The sequence below is a fragment of the Uranotaenia lowii genome, chromosome 3, assembly GCF_029784155.1.
Source record: "Uranotaenia lowii strain MFRU-FL chromosome 3, ASM2978415v1, whole genome shotgun sequence".
NCBI classification, from domain to species: domain Eukaryota; kingdom Metazoa; phylum Arthropoda; class Insecta; order Diptera; family Culicidae; genus Uranotaenia; species Uranotaenia lowii.
In genome coordinates this window covers 345,939,888-345,958,877 of record NC_073693.1, presented here as the reverse complement: position 1 = coordinate 345,958,877, position 18,990 = coordinate 345,939,888, and the positions used below count along the sequence as shown (strand labels likewise).

At 43.1% G+C, this 18,990-nt stretch overlaps 2 protein-coding genes across 5 annotated transcripts in view; one reads left to right on the top strand and one right to left on the bottom strand.

Moving 5' to 3' along the window:
• LOC129757062 (tyrosine-protein phosphatase corkscrew-like) overlaps nucleotides 1-8,418 on the bottom strand; it is a 59,115-nt gene extending 50,697 nt beyond the window's left edge. The window contains exons 1-3 of one of the 4 annotated variants that reach the window (XM_055754172.1): nucleotides 8,175-8,418; nucleotides 797-1,057; nucleotides 217-485 (exon numbers count right to left, since the gene is read on the bottom strand). In XM_055754172.1, the coding sequence (XP_055610147.1) occupies nucleotides 217-236 (20 nt within the window). In that variant the 5' untranslated portion in view covers nucleotides 237-485; nucleotides 797-1,057; nucleotides 8,175-8,418. Of the gene's footprint in view, nucleotides 1-216; nucleotides 1,058-1,270; nucleotides 1,557-8,174 lie in introns of those variants that run through there. The other 3 variants (XM_055754169.1, XM_055754170.1, XM_055754171.1) reach the window with 3 other exon arrangements.
• A 787-nt stretch (nucleotides 8,419-9,205) lies between these two features.
• Nucleotides 9,206-9,632, top strand: LOC129757795 (uncharacterized). Its single transcript, XM_055755102.1, has one exon. The coding sequence runs from the start codon at nucleotides 9,300-9,302 to the stop codon at nucleotides 9,525-9,527; it is 228 nt and encodes a 75-aa protein (XP_055611077.1). The 5' UTR covers nucleotides 9,206-9,299; the 3' UTR covers nucleotides 9,528-9,632.
• Nucleotides 9,633-18,990: the final 9,358 nt, after the last annotated feature.

The following is an 18,990-nucleotide window of genomic DNA, read 5'->3' as shown; positions in this document are numbered from 1 at the left end:
GAGATAACACCAAATCACGAGGTTTCATGCATTTTAAGTCATTTGGCACCAAAATGAAAATTTCGATTTTCCGGATTTCATTTGGTCCCCACTTACGTAATTTTCAAAATTTTAAAATTTTCTCATGCCCCCATTGCAACCCTTATGTTTTGTCGATTATAATTTTTTTTAATAGTTAATCCCTAACAAAGCTTAATTTCCAGTGCATTAACATACCTCCGAGCCGTCATGTTCATTTTCTTGCTTCCGAAGAGCAGGAAACAGAAAGAGCTCCCAGACCACGAAGACCAACAACACTAGCAGACAGCAGCAGTTCGATCGAAGCCCACCTAATCAGCTGGTTTTGCGGATATACTCTCCGTTTGTTTCTCTTTCTCTCGGCCACCTCTCTCTCTTTTTTGATTATTTTCTCTCACTTTTCAGCTAGCGAATTCAGCTGGCAGCTGGCACTGACTGATCAAAAACCGGAACAGCACACACCCCCACTGAGTTTTAACAAAAAAAAAAATAAACCAACAACTATGTTGAGCAAACCGAAAACTTAAACATCACTAATCACAATCAAATTTCCAGAGACACCCCGCGAAAAGAAAGAAAGAAATTTCACTCGTCACCACTGTTCAGCTTCCGTCTTGCTTTTTTACCCTTGTTAACTTTTCCCACTTTTCCAGCCTGCTTTTCCTACACAAGACAAAAGCGAACTTTTTCTGTATTCTTCCCTTGATTTTTCTTTATTGACAGGAATCACTTCTTCTAAACACTTGCTTTGCCCACTTTTCATCCAACTCGTACTCACTCTCTTCATACGTACGCTTTTTTGTATGGGAATGTATTATTATTATTCTTGCCGGAGCAGCACCACACACATCGGCATGCCAAGCCCACTTTTTCGCATTATCATATGACGACGTTGATGATGGCATTCGTCGTCGACTTCATTATCACCGCACCGCTGACTGCACACACAACAAGCAGCAGCAGCAGCAGCACTTGCAGCAAATACCCCCTTCAAACGTTGGACGTCGAGACAACGCAGCTCCTATCCAGTAGTGGTAGCCTGTAGAAGACCAAGAGAAGAGATTATTCAAGCTTTCTTTTGCGATTGATAGGGTTTAGGTAGGGAAAGCGGTGGAAATACGAAGAAAAGGTGACGGGCGAAGTTAGGGAGTCACCAGCACTAGTAGAAGAGACGCTTCCGATGAGCACTTTGCCTCCGTATTTTTTTTCTGCTCAAAGCGCAAAGGCGACGGATGGATTCGATTTCACTCACTTATCAATGCGGTAACCGGTGCAGAGGAAGACGAGGGGCAGCAAAACACAAAAATTTCCTGGGAAAATAAGTGCAAAAGAATAATCGGACAGTAATTAATCCACCTGGGTGTGGGAACCTTGAAGATTTCTGTGCTTCCTTTTTTTTGCGGAAACGTAGGTGTTTCTCCCTATTTCTCTCTCTCTCGCGCGATGGGAGGGTTTTTGATTTTGACACAATCCACACGAGACGGGTCAAAAACAAGGAAAAACTGCGACGGCGGCGGCACGAGATCTGTCGCGATGGAGACCGTGAAAAAGACTAACCACATCGACCAATTTCTCTGCTGCTGGCTGGCGGTGGACCACCGACTATCATCATCATCATCACCAACAACATTACCCATGCATGATGGGGGACCAGAGCCAGCCAGACCATGCTCTTCTAAACTGAACCAGTCGACCGACAGTCAGTCAGTAGCAGTACACACAAGTTGCTCTATAGAAATTGAGATAACAGAGAACGGTGGCGACCGACTGAGGCCAAGCTTTTTTCCCAGATGGAGTTTTTTTTCGATTCGGGAGCAATCGGGAAGCAATATGGTAGTGTTGCCAGTCGAAACAGGAGTAAGTAGGTGCTCTTTAACTCACTACTTCAAATATTTTCCAACAACCTCTGAAGTAACAATCACTATAAGTCTTGGAAGCTGGTCATATTTCAATGATGAAGGAACAATATTTTTTCTAATCCTTCAATTGACAGGCAGAAACAGGTTTTGCCTTAGTACGGTGTACCAAATGCCAACACCACCGAACCTTGACGGAAACTGTTCTTGGAAATGACCCCAAGATAATCCACTTTTCTTTCCTTTAATTAATAGATCTAATTAACAGTTGAGTCGGCCTCTCTCAAACTAACCAAAACTTAGGGGAAAAAAGTGGAGGAGGTAGTTATTTAGCTACGACCACTAAACGTAGAATTACGCAATTTTTTTTGTGTCAATCCATAGTATAATAGAACTTATGGTATATTTTCGAAATGACCAACATATCACACTGTCAAAATGGCAACATATGACTGACAAATTTCAACCATATAACAGAATTTAACCATAAACTTATCACCAGAAATAATATGAGCAAGCAGTCCATGTGACATAATCGGACCCTGCAACATAATCAGATCATGTAACGAAATCCGACCAAGTGACCCAATCCAACCATGCAGTAAAATCGACCTTGGACCTTCGACATAATCTGACCATGCAACATAATCGACCATGGGACTTAATCCGACCATGCAACATAAATCGACCAAGTGACAAACTCCGACCATGCAACATAATCGGACCATGACATAATTGGACCATGACATAATCGTATCATGCACCATAATCGGAAAACGTGACATAATCAGACCATGCAACATAATTCGACCATGCAACATAATCGACCATGTGATATAATCCAATTATGCAACATAATCGATCATGTGGCATAATCCGACCATGCAACATAATCGGACCATGTGACATAATCCGATCATGCAACATAATCCGATCATGCAACATAAATCGACCATGTGACATAATCCGACCATGAAACATAATCGGTCCACGCAACATAATCGGACCATATGCATAATCCGATCATGCAACATAATCGAACAATGCAACATAATCGGACCATGTGGCATAATCCGAACATGCAACATAATCGGACCATGCAACATAATCGCACCATGCAACATAATCGGACCATGTGACATAATCGGATCATGCAACATAATCGAACCATGTGACATAATCCAACCATGCAACATAAATCGATCATGTGACATAATTCGATTATGCAACATAATTCGACTATGTGACATTATCTGACAACGCCACTTGTGATGACCTATAGGATCCCTGCCACTGAAGTTCTCCGCCACTAGACGCCTCCGCCGCTGGCTGTCTACGCTGCTGGCCGTCATCGCTGCTTACCGTCATTGCTGCTCACTGGTCCATGGTTGCCACTGAACTACTGCAAATCGATATCTCTGTCGGATTACCACTGGTGGGGTCACACTCAGATCGAAGCGCAGCAAACGTCTGCTCAGTTCGACGGCAAACAGAGAAAGAAACCGAGTCGACTTTTTTTTCTGGGGATTTTCAACCAATAGGCTGATTCATCCCTAAAAAAGCCGAGCCGACAGAGTGTTTCATACCTTTCGTAGGTAGGGAAAAACAAAACCCATTGGTGATGACGTCATAATCCTTTAGATGTGATGTCCGTTAATGAGGCGTTTTTCGTGACGCGAGATTCGTTTGCAAATTTCAATTTGTCCCCCTATAGTGTTGCCGTAAGACGTAATTCTACGTCAAAACACCCCCAGGGACCCTAGGATGACCTTTAATGCTCAACTTCCTCGAAACCTAGCTCCCATCCCCCAATCTTGATCCTATCAATGATAAAACAATATTGGTAAAGTTTTAGCTCATCTGGATAACTCTCTTGGCTGGCGGATGCTTGATGAAGCAGCACTTTGGGTAGTGAAGAGATCTCTTCTTCGTGGTGGTAGAAACTGGAATACTTTATTTTCAATAATTCGCTACCTTATATACTAACTATCAGTTAGTTGTTTATTAATTGTGTGTATGTTGTTATTTGTCCCATCGATTGCTTCGATGAGACAAAACTCAACAACGATCGACGGCTAAAACTCGGGCACGGAAGCTCTACGAGAAGATGCTGACAATATATGGCTGCTGTGTGATGGACGACGAAATGTATATAAAAGCCGATTTCAGGCAAATTCCAGGGTTGAAGTTTTTCACCGGCAGAGCAAGTTCGATTTGGACGACAAATTTAAGAAGAAGGAAATGTCAAAGTTCGCCTCCAAATATCTCGTTTGGCAGGCCATGTGCTCTTGCGGACTGGAGTGAGCCTTTCGTGCCAAAGGGCACACGGAATGGCGCGATCTACAAATCTGAGTGCCTCTAGAAGAACCTTTTGCTGTTCTTGCAGCAGCACCACGAAGCTCCGCTATTTTGGCCATATTTGGCATCATGCCACTATTCTAAAAGTGTCCTGGAGTGGTATGAGGCCAATTCTGTCCATTTTGTTCCAAAAGACATGAACCCACCAAACTGTCCGGAGCTGCGCCCAGTGAAGCAGTACTGGGCAATTATGAAGCAGGAACATCGGAAGGGCAAGGTATCAAGCGAAAATGCGTTCAATTTTAAGAAAATTGGCATGATATTTTCGGTGTCGCAATAACTTCGTGTTCGCCCTTTATGTGTATGTAGTTATTTGTCCCATCGATGATATAATATGTGAGTTGCATCATTGTTTCGTGTTCAGACACTAAAACAGTCTATTTCCTAACTGGCTGAAACTTGAAGAAGTGGATAAAAACGTTGAAAAATGCCATTAAATAAAAATTACCGAAAGCTGAAAATCTATCACTATGAGAAACCTGCCTAAAGCAGAATAAGCGCTATTAATCGAGGCACGATGAGCGTTTCTGCCGTAGAATCTAACAGCGAATTCAACTCGATGGAGTCAACTGAGTAATAGAGCTACAGCTTGACTTGTTTCATCTGACGATTCGGCCTATTGGTAAGGTGTCGAAGAGATAATCAGAGGACTCGAGTTACAAAAAAAGCAACGAGAAAATCTACCAAAATTTCATTTCGAAACCAAAATTATTTCATGCCTTTTGCATCATTGCACCGCATCGAACATACCCAAAATTCACGTAAATTGTAGCTGAAGTTCATAGCATGCGAATTCTTATTGAGGTGCGTTCACATTGTTTACTCGTACAAGCTACGTGAAAATCAATTGGATAAAAATTATTTAGCTTTTGGAATTGGAAGGTTCAGCGCGCACCAGCTGACCAACGAAAACGGCCTCACACTTATTGATTTCGCCGCCTCCAAACGAATGGCCGTACGTAGTACCTTTTTTCAGCACCGCCTCCCACACAAGTACACCTGGAGATCACCGTACCAAACGCAATCACAGATCGACCACGTTTTGATCGACAGCCGGCACTTTTCGGACATCATCGACGTCAGATCCTGTCGGGGCGCCAACATCGAGTCGGACCATTATCTGGTGATGGTGAAGATGCGCCCAAAACTCTCCGTAGTGAACAACAAGCGAAACCGGCGTCCGCCTCGGTTAAACATCGCGCGACTGAAGCAACCTGAGGTCGCGGCAGACTACGCGCAATCGGTCGAAGCAGCGCTGCCGGCAGAGGGCGAGCTTGACGAAGCCCCTCTCGAGGACTGTTGGGATACCATCAAAACAGCCATCAACAGTGCGGCGGAGAACGTCATCGGTTATGTGGAGCGATCTCGACGGAACGACTGGTTCGACGAGGAGTGTAGGAGGGTGATGGACGAAGAAAATGCCGCGCGGGCGGCAGTAGTGCAAAGAGGCACCCGTCGAAATGTGGAAAATCACCGACAGCGAAAGAGGCAGCGAGTTCGACTTTTCCAGGAGAAAAAGCGCCGCCTGGAGGAGGAGGAGCTCCAGGAGCTGGAGCAGCTGCATCGTTCCCAAGAAACACGAAAGTTCTATCAGAAACTCAACGCATCCCGCAAAGGCTTCGTGCCGCAAGCCGAAATGTGCCGGGATAAGGACGGGGGTATCCTGACGGACAATCGTGAGTTGATCAAAAGGTGGAAGCAGCACTTCGATGAACACCTGAACGGCGCACATGCAGGAGATCAAGACGGTGGGGGAAGGTACATCGCCGGCGTAGCCAACGACGAAGAGGAGCCACTCCCAACGATGAGTGAAGTTAAGGAAGCCATTCGCCAGCTGAATAGAAATAAGTCGGCTGGGAAGGATGGCATCGCAGCTGAACTCATCAAAATGGGCCCGGACAGGTTGGCCGATTGCCTACATCGGTTGATAATCCGGATCTGGGACATAGAACAGCTACCGGAGGAGTGGAAGGAGGGGGTAATATGCCCCATCTACAAGAAGGGTGACAAATTGGACTGTGAGAACTACCGAGCGATCACTGTCCTCAATGCCGCCTACAAAGTGTTGTCCCGAATCCTACTCCGCCGCCTAACGCCACAAGCAAACAGATTCGTGGGAAGTCATCAGGCCGGCTTCATGGAGGGACGGTCTACGACGGACCAGATATTCACATTACGGCAAATCCTCCAAAAATGCCGTGAACACCAAGTCCCTACGCATCATCTATTCATCGACTTCAAAGCCGCATACGACACGATCGACCGTAACGAGCTATGGAAAATCATGGACGAGAACGGCTTTTCCGGGAAGCTGATCAGACTGATCAAGGCGACGATGGATGGAACGCAGTGCTGTGTGCGGATTTCGGGTGAATTGTCGAGTTCATTCGAATCGCGCAGGGGGCTTCGACAAGGTGATGGTCTATCCTGCATGATGTTCAACGTGGCGCTAGAAGGTGTTATTCGACGAGCGGTGGGCGAAATGCGGGGCACGATTTTCAACAGATCCAGTCAACTTATCTGCTTTGCCGATGACATTGATATAGTCGGCAGATCATCTGCGGCGGTGGAGGAGATCTACCGCAAACTGAAACGCGAAGCAGGAAGGATTGGGTTGATGATTAATACGTCCAAGACGAAGTACATGCTGGCCTGCGGATCCGAGACCGACCGAACCCGCTTGTCCAGTAATAACAAGGTCACGATCGACGGCGACGAGCTGGAGATAGTCGAAGACTTTGTCTATCTCGGCTCACTGGTGACCGCAGACAATGACACCAGCCGTGAGATCAGGAGGCGAATTATCAGCGGAAGTCGTGCCTACTATGGACTCCACAAGCAACTGCGGTCGAGAAGACTAAGCCCCCGCACGAAGTGTAACCTGTATATGACGCTCATTAGACCGGTTGTTCTCTACGGGCACGAGACATGGATATTGCTCGAGGAGGACCTGCGTACACTCGGAGTATTCGAGCGACGAGTGTTAAGAACCATCTTTGGCAGCGTTCAGGAGAACGGAGTGTGGAGGCGAAGGATGAACCACGAGCTCGCGCGACTCTACGGCGAACCCAGTATCCAGAAGGTGGTGAAGGCTGGCCGGATACGCTGGGCGGGACATGTTGCGAGAATGCCGGACGACTGTCCTGCAAAACAGGTGTTCGCTACGAATCCGGTAGGAACAAGACGAGCGGGGGCGCAACGAGCGAGGTGGTTAGACCAAGTGGAGCGTGATCTGGCGAACGTGGGGTGCCCGAGAAATTGGAGAACGGTTGCTATGAACCGAGTGAATTTTAGGAATTATGTTCGTCAAGTTATGTCGTGAGACGGAATACTATGTAAATAAAAATAAAATAATATTTAGTTTTTCACGTAGCCACGACGTGCGGATTATTTTGCGTGAAGTTTTTTGCCAAAAAGTGAAAACACGATGCCATCGAATTTCTTTTTTCATAATTACACAAATTTTCAAAAACTGGCAACACTGGCCCCACTTAAAAGTTCAACAGCTGGTGGGTGCTTCCTAGCGTTGGGTGGGGGTGAGAGATTTGCGACCAAAGGAAGGATGTTGTTTATCGATTCTCTGGGACAATTATTCCTATTAGAAAAGGGAATCGGAAATGTCCTCTCTCGGTTTTTCGACCTTCGATAGGATCCCGTCGATTTATGATAATAAGACCAAAAACAAGAGCACAGACCCAGGAGCGCCTTTAAAATTTGCACAACAAAACCGCTGCAACAAAGTTGTACACAGCAGCACAGACAGGGCACTCATACATCCGGGGAAACAAGCGCACCAGCACACATACACTCACATGAGCAAGCACGAACTCAAACCCACACCTGCACACAACCATCGACAAACTTTCTTCTAGAGAGGGAGCCCCAAAATTTTCCTGTTGGATTTTGTACGGATGTCACCCGAAAGCAAGACACGACACAGACCCGCAGAATGGTTCTACTTGATGGGCGCAATTCCGATGCACAGCTGTTTCCTGATTCCGGATAAGGAACTGCCTACCGAGGGTTCTGTTAGCACTCGCACGCACGCACGACGGAACGCAACCCGACCGAACTTAGCAACAACGCGATCCGTGAATTTGCCCGTGAAAAACTCGATGATCACAATCAATGCTGCTGTTGGCTAGCTCTTTGCTTACTACTGGCACTGGCTCTGGTGTTGCTTTTACTTCTTCTTCATCCCTCTTGGTAATAATTCAAATAAGAAAAACAAGAAAGTGCAACAGACTGAAGAAGCAGCGGCTGTTGGGAGCGAGTAAGAGCGAGTGGGAAGCTAAACAGATCTCTTTCCTTTTTAGCGAGGATGCCAAAATTGCTGGGCGACTTTGTTCTCTTTTCGCTTCAGGGTGTCCAATTTTGGGTGTTTTCTACAAGTTTTTTCACTTTAATGTTTGCAAGCGCTGAAGCAAATCTGCATTTAAAAGGCAGCTGTTTGAATAAATTACTAAAGTAGATTTCCTGTTATTGTGCATGAATGAAAATATAATTTTTGTATGCTGAATAATATTCATAAAAGAGAGTTTGATAAAATGAAAAAAAAACAAAGATTTTTAAAGATATGTAAATCTTTAAACTGGCAGCACTAACAATTTAAGAGCGGAGAAAAAATTCTCATTGAACTCTTTCCTTTTCCAATAAGAATGTCAGAAGAAGAGCAAGAAATAACAAAAACATTGCTTTGGAGAGTTTTTGAACGTCCATCCGCTCTTTAAGACGGTTTGTAGACTTCAATCATTTGAATCGACAGTTGATTTCTTATAACTCGAATCCTTTCGAATGAAAAATCATTAATTGAGAAATTATTTTTGAGACTTTTTAAGAATCATATTCAATCAATAAATTGTTTTTAAAAAAATATACGGTTTTTATTTTATTTTTTGAAAAATGTTAAAAGAATTTCACAAGAAATTTTGTTAAAAAATGAGTTCCCTTCGCTTTCCGTGCAGTACTCGGCTGACGGCGAAGTCGCAAACAAAATCAAAACAATTCGTTTGTATTTTTCTGCTGTGCCATTCGGTTTTCATATTTTTGCCCCGAAAACATTCAAAAATGAAAAAACAACCGAAGGGAATAATGCTGGATCGGCTGCACCGGGGTGTCGTTTACACCTGTATGGGCCTAACACTGTGGGGAACCTACATGCTTGGTCAGCGGGTCTTCCGATACTTTACCGTGGTACGACCGGCACTGAAGGATCAGGAAAACAAAATGTTGGAAGCGGGGGCAGGGCCAGGTCCTGCTGTCACCCTGGACCAAGCGCCCACGTTGAAGACGTAGGCGAGGTGAGGAGGTACTGGTTCCGGTTTAAAAATTTAGATTGTAGGATTCGTTATAAATAAATTAATAAAAGTATACATTATGTAACATATGAGATGTAAACAATCATTTTTATTGAGTGTTGATGATTTTCCTTTAAGTTAGGGTTGATTATGTTTTAAGTTTTCTGAAATGTACAGTAGAACTTTGCTTATCCGAGCTCCGGTTATCCAAGCTTCCGCGTTATCCGAGCCACCATTTTCATACAAAATCCATGTAAAGTTGTGTTTGAAGTCCGAACTCGCTGATTAACACCTTTTAAATAGCACAACAAAATCCCTGATATGCAACTCGGGATAAATAAGCCATTGTCGCTTAAAATCCCTTGAGAAAAAATACTGAAATGCAACCAATAGCAAAACGATTGTTATCCAAAAATATTTCGTGCGTAATCCGAAGGGTCCTTTCTCCAACTACCTCGGATAAGCGAGGTTCTGATGTATTTGCTTAGCTCAGAACTTTTTTTTCTGTATCTTAGAAGTAACCATGATCGTCTGGGGTTTAGTTCGATTGAAATTGACAAATGTACTATGACAAAAGAATTTTCGATGCATCAACTTTCCATACAACTTTTTAAAAAAAATTCTACTTTGACTAAAACATCTTTGACGGTATTGATTGCAAGACGGTTTTTACATCATTTTTTATATTTCGTGTAATTTATTAATCTTTAAATTACAATTTTTTCATGCAAAAAAACAACACCGAATTTACATAGCTGTGACATATTTCGGCACTGATAGTAAATTCTAGTTTAAGTTTGCTATCGATTCAGGCATCTCAGGGGTCTACTCACTTAAAGATTTGAACACCAGTCCTCCAAATTGAGAGTTGGATACGCTTACACGAAGCCACGCTTGATTCTAAAATAGAAGCCTTCAAAAATCTTAGTACCTACTGGTTCCTTCCGTTTTTTCTTAAGTTCCAAAAATTTATTTAAAAATGGAGACAAGTCAAGAAGCAAAAGCAGCCCATAATGCCTAGAAATTCGAAATCAGTGTCATATGGAACCTGAAAGCGGAATAACGGTTCATTTAAAATCACGTGTGTTATGTACGCTTTTAAATCAGGAACAACTATACTTCAACTTTGTAATTAACTTTAAAGTGATGGATTTTCAATAGTAATATAAAATACACTTTTAAGATGGCTCCGTTTATCGTCACGGCTAAGCTCAGAATGACCGTTTATTTCTTTTCGACCCCGATCGCACATCGATCGGATGTGTAGAAGATCTCGTCTGCGTTTATCTGGACACTTCAACGTGGTCTTCCAATTAGAAAAAAAGATGATTGTATAAAGAATACTAGTAAATAACATAAAAAAGCAATGGAAAAATTAGGTTTTAAAACAACACTATGCATTAAAGGGTTAAAACCAAGTCCTTCGGTACCTCGACACTAAAGTGCGTCCTCTCCCGATGATGCAATGTGCGGTACTGATTGAATCGGTGTTGGGCTTGGGAGTGCTGCCAGTTTGTATAGCTGGGCTGATTGTCACACCGCACATCTTCCCCCTTCTCCCATTTGAGAATAAAGAAAAAAAAAATCCCAAAACTTTGGTCATGTCCCCATGCATGATTTGATCATACAATCGGTTGAGAAGAACGCTTTTTATCTATTACTCTACTAGACTTCAATTTCCGTATTATTGCCTTTTACTTATCAAGGTTTAACGCGTACGCTTCGCTTAGGTTTTCTTTATGCGTCTCAACTGCTTCCATTTACTTTCCATTCAAATGCAAATAGCTGACATACTGAGCGCGTCGAAGCTGTGACCAGTTCGTCCTTAGCCTTAGCAGTCTAACGTTGTGAAAGCACGTCCATGTCACGTGCTCTGTCTGATTGTTCCTCTCCTCGTAAAGGCTCTTTGTATAGCCTTTTCTCGATGTTAACACATTTGCTCCTGCTGGGAGTCGCTGCTTTCGATTACTGTATTACTCTTCTCGCTAGCTTTGTCAAGTAATTTCGAGGCACGATTTCGTAACTCTACACACTTAATCTTTTCTCCTGTGGTCGGGACGATTTCGTTCTGTATTTTCAACAGCTGAAATTACAGGACGATTTCAGGACACAAAAACAGCTCAGGAAAACAAGTGTCAAATCCTCCTGTAGGTTCGAAAAGGTATTCTCCTGTAATTTGCAGGGAGTTTTGCAAATCTCCTGTTAGTTCGAAACGGTTTCCTCCTGTGATTTTAAATGAATGCTGCTAACCTCTTCCCCCTTTTCTTTTAATTTTAAACTTCAACCAAATCGCTTTTAAATAAAAGAAACGTTCATGGCGTTAAAAACAATACGAATTTATTTTCATCAAATTAAAAAAAAACACACTTTTTCTCGCAAATTAATTACATTTTCACCATCACAATTTACATCACAAAATCGAAACAGGTAATCTGTAAACAAAAAAAACAAATTCAATAATTATCAATAAAGCACTGAATGGCAGTGAAACTTACCGATGCTTTATGCGAGTTTAGTTTTTGGATCCTTGCGTTTTGTGGTCATGCCATCAAACTTATGCAAGTCGAACCGGCCAAACACGAATCAAACCGGGGCAAAGGACTCGTGCAAAAAAAGTCAACAAACTCTCCATGGGTCCCATCACGAGTTTTGCTGGAAACTGGCAGGTATCAACTACATTTAAAATTAAAAAAACGAACTCAATCGAAATAATTTTCATTTTGCGCGAAAACCTTCCACCGAACAATACAAACAACGACAAACGGCTACCGAAAAATGGATGAAGGGTTGAAAATTATTCGCGGTTAAAATTTTCTGCAGTGGCGGAAAAGAGAAAGGAGATTTGACAACCAGTATGTCTAACGTAATTCAGGAAAACACTGTCCTGAATTAATGACGTTTGTTGGAGTTCCCGTGGGCACGTAGAAGTTTCATCAAAAATCACAGGGAAAATGATGTGTCGCGTGATTCGGGTGGATGTTCATTCGAATTTCGGGAAAGTAAAGCCATTCCCCTGTGATTCGAAGTATCATCATCCCGAGGGGAATATTTGCAATCTTAGTGTGTAAGAACATTCAAATCTGCGGTTTTTAGCTGCCTGCGAGCCACATTACCATACGTTTTCTAGTCACCCTATCACAGGCACTTGATCAAGCAAAATTTCTATGTTGATTTCAATTTCATATGTGGTTTTACATGCTGCATTTTACACTGGCCTTCGAAGTACGCTAATGGATGTTCGGTCCGCTTTCTTAGCCGTTTTCTCACGTATTTTTCGAGCAACCTTCCAGACACCTTTTTCGAGTGTTCTTCAGGCACACTTTTTTTCCTCCGTCGTTTCGTACAGCAGTTCTACGGGAGCCTCGAAAACCTCAGTCCTATAGGAGCATCGTCTCTTGATTTTACTGCTACTTACCCCTCTTGCTCTAGTGACTGGGGAATTACTCTCGGAAAAGTCATTTCTTGGAAATGTACCTCGCCCAGCTTATCATTGAAGGGGAATGCCATCTCAATGAACCTCACATCCCGTGCGACGACTTTTTTATGATCCCATAGGCGGTATCCATTTGGAGCATACCCAAGCATAGTGTATCGCTGTCCAGTTGGGTCCAATTTCGGGTAGTGGTCGGGTAGCTTTGGTCGCATGCAGACTGAGTCAGGGGGCTTCGTACGCGTCTGTTCTCCATGTCAGGGGCGGCGTGCGGAGTGCAACAACGTCCTGGTGGTGTTCGGGACCCAAAACAGCAACATCACGACGGTCCTCCTGAGAGATTGTGGGGTTAGCTGCGGGCCTTGCGAGCCCGTGACTACAAAAAAAACATAAGCAACGAACAACGAACAACAAATTTCAGATGGAAATCTGCAAAGACCCACGCGACGAAAAGGGACTATCGATTGGAAACTTGGAACATGGAACTGCCGAACTCTAAACTTTGTGGGCAGTACCCACGTGCTCTCCAACGAATTGAAGAGCCGCAAATTCGACATCGTAGCGCTGCAGGAGGTATGCTGGAAGGGCTCCACGGTACGAACGTATCCAGATGGTCGTGCCATCTACCAGAGCTGCGGCAACACACACGAGCTTGGAACAGCTTTTATAGTGATGGGAAAGATGCAAAAGCGCGTGATCGGGTGGTGGCCGATCAACTCACGAATGTGCCGGTTGAGAATCAAGGGCCGGTTTTTCAACATCAGCATCATCAACGTGCACAGCCCTCACCTCGGAAGTACCGGTGACGACAAAGACAAATTTTACGCGCAGCTGGAGCGTGAATACAACCGTGGCCCAAAACATGATATCAAGATCGTCATCGGGGATTTTAATGCTCAGGTCGGCCAGGAGGAGGAATTCAAACCGACAATTGGAAGGTTCAGTGCGCACCAGCTGACCAACGAAAACGGCCTCAGACTTATAGATTTCGCCGCCTCCAAACGAATGGCCGTACGTAGTACCTTTTTCCAGCACCGCCTCCCACACAAGTACACCTGGAGATCACCGTATCAAACGCAATCACATATCGACCACGTTTTGATTGACAGCCGGCACTTCTCGGACATCATCGACGTCAGATCCTGTCGAGGCACCAACATCGAGTCAGACCACTCTCTGGTGATGGTGAAGATGCGTCCGAAACTCTCCGTAGTGAACAACACACGAAACCGGCGCCCGCCTCGGTTAAATATTGCACGACTGAAGCAACCTGAAGTCGCGGTAGACTTCCTCCAACGAAGTAGCCAACGACGTAGAGGAGCCACTCCCAACGATGAGTGAAGTTAAGGAAGCCATTCGCCAGCTGAATAGAAACAAGTCGGCTGGGAAGGATGGCATCGCAGCAGAACTCATCAGAATGGGCCCGGACAAGTTGGCCGATTGCCTACACCGGCTGATAGTCCGGATCTGGGACATAGAACAGCTACCGGAGGAGTGGAAGGAGGGGGTAATATGCCATATCTACAAGAAGGGCGACAAATTGGACTGTGAGAACTACCAAGCGATCACTGTCCTCAATGCCTCCTACAAAATGTTGTCCCGAATCCTACTCCGCCGCCTAACGCCACAAGCAAACAGATTCGAGGGAAGTCATCAGGCCGTCTTCATGCAGGGACGGACCAGATATTCACATTACGGACTCCAAAAATGTCGGGAACACTAAGTCCCTACGCACCATCTATTCATCGACTTCAAAGCCGCATACGACACGATTGACCGTAACGAGCTATGGAAAATCATGGACGGCTTTTTCGGGAAGCTGATCAGACTGATAAAGGCGACGATGGATGGAACGCAGTGCTGTGTGCGGAGCTCGGGTGAATTGTCGAGTTCATTCGAATCGTGCAAGGGGCTTCGACAAGGTGATGGTCTATCCTGCATGATGTTCAACGTGGCGCTAGAAGGTGGTATTCGACGAGCGGTGGCCGAAATGCGGGGCACGATTTTCAACAGATCCAGTCAACTTATCTGCTTTGCCGATAACATTGATATAGTCGGCAGATCATCTGCGGCGGTGGAGGACATCTACCGCAAACTGAAACGCGAAGCAGGAAGGATTGGGTTGATGATTAATACGTCCAAGACGAAGTACATGTTGGCCTACGGATCCGAGACCAACCGAACCCGCTTGTCCAGCAATAACAAGGTCACGATCGACGGCGATGAGCTGGAGATAGTCGAAGACTTTGTCTATCTCGGCTCACTGGTGACGGCATACAATGACACCAGCCGTGAGATCCGGCGGCGAATGATCAGCGGAAGTCGTGACTACTATGGACTCCATAAGCAACTCGAGAAGACTTAGCCCTCGCACGAAGTGTAACCTGTATATGACGCTCATTAGACTGGTTGTTCTCTACGGGCACGAGACATGGATATTGCTCGAGGAGGACCTGCGTACACTCGGAGTATTCGAGCGACGAGTGTTAAGGACCATCTTTGGCGGCGTACAGGAGAACGGAGTGTGGAGGCGAAGGATGAACCTCGAGCTCGCGCGACTCTACGGCGAACCCAGTATCCAGAAGGTGGTGAAGGCTGGCCGGATACGCTGGGCGGGACATGTTGCGAGAATGCCGCACGACTGTCCTGCAAAACAGGTGTTCGCTACGAATCCGGTAGGAACAAGACGAGCGAGGTGGTTAGACCAAGTGAAGCGTGATCTGGCGAACGTGGGGTGTCCAAGAAATTGGAGAACGGTTGCCATTGACCGAGTGAATTTTAGGAATTATGTTCGTCAACTTATGTCGTGAGACGGAATACTATGTAAATAAATTAATAAATAAATAAATAACTTATGACTCACACGATACTTTCATTTGTTTTCATGGAACAACTTACGGCGTGTTAGTAAATTGATTGTTTCTATCGAAGTGATTTTTTTTTAAATCGATGCTGGCGTTCGTAAAATTATGTATGTAAAAGCATTGGAAAGTGATTTGACATCTACCAAACAAATCGATCGACTGATGCATCACCAAAAGAATTAATTTACGTACGCGCCGTTGGTTCTCCAAATCGTTTTATGAATCTTCTATCAGCTGTCCATCATTCGTTTTTCCCAATAATAATACAGTTTGTATAAAAAGCAGTCATGCAGCAAACACCCTGAAAAGTATTTTCAATATTGCAGAGCGCGGATGCTGTCTTCTTGAGAAGAATTCCGATGGCTTATGTAAGTTACTCGATTGACCTAATGGATGGACATCTTTCTCATCCGAAGAGAAGAAAGCAAACTTATGAGGCAATGTTTCAATATTGTTATCAGATTAAACGAAAGGTACTCACCAAATATTTCTGCACGAAGTTCGGCCGACAGTGATCACTCACAGTAGGGCATACAGTTTCCGATTGATGCCTTCTGAGGAGTAAAAATGATGGTCGACACTCTCTCTCGACGTTGATATTGGCCTCGAAAAGGTTGAGGTGGCTCTCGTTGATGAAAACGATGTCTCCAGGCTTCCCGTTCAAGAAGGTACAGCTTTCGTCTTCGGAGTTCCACAAGGGAGTAATATTGGACCAGTGCTGTTTCTCCTTTATCGCGTGTTTTGAATGTGCCGTGATATTTCACCAACTCGCACTAAAACAGCACCTTATTTTTTGTTTTGGCATGAAGTTAATAATTTTTATTTATTTAAAATAAAATATTTACGAAATATATTATAAGAATTGTGTCTGTTGTTCTGTTGTTTCTGTTTTTTTATCTCTCTTTTGCGTTAATTGTGTTGGTGGTGGTGGTCATTAGCGAATCAACTCATTTTTTAAACTCTCGATTATATATGTGTTTGTCGGTATGTATACAGAAAAGCTTGAAAAGAAAAGTAAACGCATTTTACACTGTTACGAATGTTAAAGTTGGTGGTATTAAGAAAACCGAATTAAAGCTGCTGTTCATAGCGAACAAACTAAGGTAGAAAAAATTAGGAAAAAATAAAAGTCTGATTTGATCTGTGCTTCTGCTCTGTGTGTGTGTTGTGTCTTTTAAACGAACAATGTCAAACTTCAGAAAGCGATCAAGCCTGTGTGATTCAATAACTGTCAACTATTGTTTTTCATTTGTTTTAATCTTCTGGTTGCTTCTGTTTGTGTATAAGTTAGTCGGTACTTTATTACTAATTCGGCGGAAAAGGAAAACTTTCTTCTAACCGATATAAAAATGTTTGCGTTCAATTTGTTTTAATCACTATAATATTAGTTTACAGTTAATTTTCTTCTTGTTTAAATATAAATCTCTTCTCTTTTTTCAATGTTTTTTCTTTCTTTTTTTTCTTTTTCGCTCGCTTTGCTTCACAACTCCAGCGCTCCAGAGCGTTATTACTCTTCTACTATCCAAAGGAAATATAATTCAAGGGAATTTGCTGGGGGGGGCGGGGCAACAACAAACGAACAAACGGGGAACTGATTTGCGTTCAGGAAGCTTTGAAATCGAAATCGTGGTTTCCTCTCTAAAAGATAAATAAAATGTCTGTTTGGTGCAAGGTATGTGGAAATGCATGCGCGCTGTGTCATTTAGGAGCTTATTACGGAACAGAGAAATAAAAATAAAATGCAACCATTTCGTATAGTTCGGAATCTATACAATAACGTAATAAACAAAACATGGAACGACGAGTTCACCAAGTACCGTTAAACTTTCTCTGGGGTAGAAAACCTTCAATAGTAAAAGCGTTTAAACTACTATTACAAACAAACTTCTGAACGAAGCAGTTCATCGACCACCGTCTATTATTATTTCAATTTTCTCGTTCCTAGCATTTTTATCCAATCTTTCTTGATTTTGTCCTAACAGTTAGTATTTTTTATTATTTAGTATTCCTCGATTGGCGTGTTATTATAGAAATACTATGAAATGTTATATTTTGTCTCATCAGCGCCAGTACTAACCTAACCGATTGAGGTTACGTTTTACTTTGTTTTATACGTTAATGTTATTTTTTTTCTTAAAAAAAACCCTAACTGCGAAATAAACTGTCATTTAAGAAAGAGGGTGCAAACTGTTCCGGGGTTGTTTGTTTTGTGACAACTTTGTGTGACTGTGTGTTCTCAGTACGAAAAATGAATCATCCTAACTTGACCTCCATTCGGTATAAAACCGTTTTTGTTATTTTAAGTTACAGCTTTTTGAACAGAACCTTCGTGCAACTGGTATACCGAAGATTTGTGGAGGGATCTTGGAATTTCCCGGTAGAAAATGGGACGACAATAAGAAAGTGCTGCTGCCAGTTGAACAAAAACGAATTTAAAGCTCGAATCGTGTCCAAGCTGTTAGCTATTGCGTGTCCTGTTATAAATTCTAGCTGTACCATAGTATCATATAAGTGATTTTGTTTCCGTTCTATTTTGCCCCATGCTTTTTATAAAAAGCTGTATAAATTATCCTTTTGAAGTTTTTTGTTTGTTTGTTTGTTTGTTTCTCTTTTACTTTTAAGAGACAAAATGTACTGGTATATTCTAGATTTCCTCTTCAATTTCTTTTAGTTTTTCTTGCTTCCGTTATAATAGTTTAATACGCTGAAAAGTGCCTTCTGAGGAAAATCAATTCTCTTATTAGAGTGGTCACACAGTGGTGCAGAGACCAGACAGACCAGATCCCGCTGCTTAATACCGTTTATTTTTTGTGTGTTTTTATTTCTTCATCTTTATTTTTCAACACTCTCGCTATACGCTACCACTTTTTCGCTGAATAAACGCCTTCCACTTGTTAGTAGCTTTTTTTTGTCTAAGTTTGTATGAGTTTTTGCATGATTTTGTTTGTTTTTTAATGTAGGAAATGATTAATTGTTTTCATTCATTTTTGTTTATACACAATGTTGCTCATAGTTTACTTTCAACATCATTCAACTGACCACGTTAAATGTAGCGTTTAACAGCAATAGCACTAGTTGATGTTATCTATGTGGTTTTTAGCTGTTATTACGGGGTTCTCTGGGTTTTGGATGATGATTTTTAACCTGTGGTGTGGCACACGATGGTG